The sequence below is a fragment of the Guillardia theta genome, assembly GCF_000315625.1.
Source record: "Guillardia theta CCMP2712 unplaced genomic scaffold GUITHscaffold_249, whole genome shotgun sequence".
In the NCBI taxonomy this organism is placed as follows: Eukaryota; class Cryptophyceae; order Pyrenomonadales; family Geminigeraceae; genus Guillardia; species Guillardia theta.
In genome coordinates this window covers 22,700-26,295 of record NW_005434427.1, presented here as the reverse complement: position 1 = coordinate 26,295, position 3,596 = coordinate 22,700, and the positions used below count along the sequence as shown (strand labels likewise).

Below are 3,596 nucleotides of genomic sequence, written 5' to 3'. Positions count from 1 at the left end.
TCCTCCTCCCTCCCAGCAATCAAATCCACCCTCAGCTCACTCCCACCTGGAAGGAGATCAAGAACACGCCCAGCCTCCCCCTCGCTCTATGCGTGGTGAGCGCCAGGCGGGGACCTTCTAGGCTTCTGCCGCTGACTGCCATGTCAGCACGATGGGTGCAGCAGGCGCCGCCTCTACGCAGTCAACTCCTCTGCTCCTGCCTTCTGCAGGAAACACAAGCCCCCGGGCTGCCAGGACGTCCGGAACCCTCGCTGCCAGCACCAGGGATGCTTCAAGTATGCCAACTACGGCCCGCAAGGCAGGAAGCCCGTCTACTGCGTTGGGCACAAACACCTCGACCACGTCAGTCTGATCAGTCCAGCTGCCTCTTCAGCAGCTGAGTGACCTGACGTTCCGACAGGTGAAGCGCAGCGGAGCTGGTCGGAAGCCTGGCAGACCCTCGTTGAAGTCCACTGATTCGCCTCAGGGCCCCAGTGACCTGTCCGCCATGCCCACCTCGGTCACTGTGCCTTGACTCAGAGTCGGACCGTGGCAGTGACCCCCGGGCCCGGCCGGGCCCGGCCCGGCTGGGGGGGGCACCGGGCGCCCGGCCTGACTCAGCGGCCGGCAGCCTTTTCCCGGACGTTCAGGACGGTGTAGTTGTAGTGTATCATGAATGACTCATAAAAAAAAATAAATAAATAAATAAATAAACGGTTCAAAGGTCAGAGACTGACTTCGCGACACGTGAAAGTACGGTCAGTGCAGTGGCCCCGGGGGTGGGGGGAGGGGGGGGCTGGCCGGGCGGCCAGCCCGGACCCGGGGGGGCGGGTGCCGGTGCGGCCGCCGGCGCCGGGCCCCGGCCGCGCCGGACCGTGGGGTCACTGAACTTCGGAATGGGCAAGTTACAACAATTCAAGAGTTGTAACGGTTGTCAAGCTGCAGTTGGATATGGCGATGCAGACCAGAGCCTGATGATGGAGCGATGAGGGAGGAGGAAGAGAGGAAGAGAGAGGTAGGAGAGACGATGGACTTGAAGAGAGGAGAGAGAGAAGTGGAAGAAAGGAAGGACAGGGTGGCTGCAAAAGATTAGACTACGTATCACCCGACAAGGGTAGAAAAAGTGACAAAAGATGAAAAGGGAGTAAAACAGTGGAGTGGAATGCAGGAGAATCAATATGCCATATCGCACTCGCGATGCTGTGTAGGAAATGAAATCAAAACAAGCACATTGAACCTTGATGCGGCAAAGTCTGCCTGTTGGTGCAGAGTCCTAGTGCAGAACTTTGTCACAATTGGAAGTTGCTGAATGTTTACTCGACAGGTAGTTAGAGGCCCCAGGGCAGCTAACTGACAGTTGTACGCACATTTTGACGCTCAGGTGCAACAACAGGAGACCAGGAGGAGATTTTCTAGTCATTCAGCTCAACAGCCAAAGGACTATCGGAGCATGATCAACCTTGGTCCAAGTTGCTTCGCTGCCATCCTCTCCTGCCTTCTGCTCTCATGTTGCATCACCAGCACCCTCTCCTCTATCAGCGTCAACGCCAACGGCGGTCACTTCCGCTACGGCAGTGTCAGCTGGAAGAAGATGCAGCAGCAGCCGCCTGTCGTGGAGTTCACCATTGAGGCGGTCTTCCGCAGGGATTACAGCTCCGCAAACTTCAAGGGATCAGGAACTGACGGCCTGCTGGTGTCCGGCGATCGCTTCAAGCCAAGTGGCTACGAGACTATCATGTTCGACTTCGGGGACGGGACGATCCTGATGCCGATGACGTTCGTGGTGGAAGGATACAGCATACAGGAGGACTGGATCTACAGCGTGGCCACCTTCCAGCACACTTACCCGCTCCTCCTCTCAACCACCGCCTTCTCCTACACCACCACCTTCAAGGGCTGCTGCCGGCACTCTGACTTGGTCAACAACGCGCACACTTCGTGGATCCTGACCAACTCGATCAACGTAAGAGATGACGGAGGTTCACCCCAGCTCTCCTCCATACCCGTCCACACGGTTGTCAAGAAGGCCCGGCCGTCGGACGCGGACCCACACGTCTTCATCCCAGCTGGGAAGGTCGGGGAGATCCCAGGAGGACGGAGGGGGCAGCTGACTTGGCGGCTCCCGTCTGCCATAGGAGCAGCCACTTTGAACACTGAGGCTCCGAGGAACCTTGCTTCCTTCCAGCTCGACTCCAGCACGGGCAAGATGACGATCCTTGCTGGGCCTGTGTACGACTCGGACAACCCTTCCTCCCTGTCGAGGTGCGACGTGACCAAGATATGCAGCGGCAACATGTCGGCCGGGCTGTATGACGTCGTGGTGGAGGTGCGGGAGGGGAACTCGACGGCGACGCTGGAGTTTGCGATCCGACTGGTTGAGCTGCAAGCTAACGAGGCGATCCCCAACATCACGACGGGAGCACAGGACATCTTCTACCCTGCCTTCTCTTCCTACCGCAACCTCGGCTACGTCGGCTTCTCCATCCCCAAGATGGTCTTTTCCTCCTCCACGAGTATGCAGGGCATGGGGATCGGCTTCTCCTTCTCCCGTCTCCCACCCGGCGCCCAGCTCTCGGTCATCAACGGTGGGAGGAGCGTGTCGACGTACGTGTGCTCGGCGGGCAGCGGATACTGCAGGGAGAGCACGGGCACTGCTTGTAACCAGTCCTCCTCCTCCTGTACCTGCCTGCCCCCCGACACTGGCAAGGTCTGCAACCCGGCCGGCTCCGACTGCCACGGAGGCTCTCAGTGCTCTACATGCTGGTCCCAGCAGGCCTGCCCGACCCCCGACGCCTCCATCGAGCTCAGCTGGACTCCCTCCTGGGGTCAGGACGGGGTTACAGTGATCTGTGTGAACGCCATTGCAAAGCGGAATGATGTCTTCTGCTCTTCTGCCTCTCAGCCCGGTTGCTCTCCTCTCGCCAGCCCACCCGCTGTGTGGAGATCGAGGTCTTCAAGGACACAAGACCGGTCCTCTGGAGCTCCTACAGTCAGGATCTGGACCCGTACTCCAACACGACCTTTGCGTATGTCGGGCGAGTGCTGAGCTTCACGTTGTACGCCAACGACACCAACTGCTTCGACTCCTCCAACATTACGATGGTCCTCCTCTTGCTCTCCCTCTTCCTTCTGCTGTCCTCTTCCTCCCTCCCTCCGGTTTCCTCCCTTCCCTTTCCTCCCTCCCCTCTCCTGTCTCACCCTCCTCCTGACATGACGAGCAGGGCTCTATGCCGCCAGGAGCCTTCCTGGACCCGCAAGGCTTCAGCACGGCACTAGTTCCCATGCTCGCCTTCTCCTCCATCGGCGTCGCTGACGGCTCGACCCGTGCGTGCCCCACCCAGCATGTCACTTTCCACTGGAACATCCCGATCACCTACGGCGGTTACAAGGGAAGACACTGCTTCTATGCTACGGTAGCTCTTCCTTCTACCCTCCCCTCTTCCCCATCCCTCCCATCCCTCCATCTCATACCCCTCTTCCCTCATGGTTGAATTCTTATCGTTCACCTCCTCCTCCTCCCTTGTCTCCCTCTCCAACTTCTTCCCTCTTCCCACCACCTCACATCTCATCGCTTGATCTTCTCCTCCTCTTGATTCTTATCGTCAACGTCCTCACGG

The 3,596-nt window shown here is 59.0% G+C and overlaps 2 protein-coding genes across 2 annotated transcripts in view; both read left to right on the top strand.

Moving 5' to 3' along the window:
• GUITHDRAFT_148850 (hypothetical protein) overlaps positions 1-514 on the top strand; it is a gene marked incomplete at both ends in the record, with an annotated part of 1,926 nt that extends 1,412 nt beyond the window's left edge. Inside the window, 2 exons of the mRNA XM_005819022.1 lie at positions 210-342; positions 401-514. Coding sequence (XP_005819079.1) covers positions 210-342; positions 401-514 — 247 coding nt within the window. The remainder of the gene's footprint in view (positions 1-209; positions 343-400) is intronic.
• Positions 515-1,429: 915 nt separating this feature from the next.
• Positions 1,430-3,596, top strand: part of GUITHDRAFT_148849 (hypothetical protein) — a gene marked incomplete at both ends in the record, with an annotated part of 3,848 nt that continues 1,681 nt past the window's right edge. The window contains 3 exons of the mRNA XM_005819021.1: positions 1,430-2,857; positions 2,905-3,081; positions 3,201-3,392. Coding sequence (XP_005819078.1) covers positions 1,430-2,857; positions 2,905-3,081; positions 3,201-3,392 — 1,797 coding nt within the window. The remainder of the gene's footprint in view (positions 2,858-2,904; positions 3,082-3,200; positions 3,393-3,596) is intronic.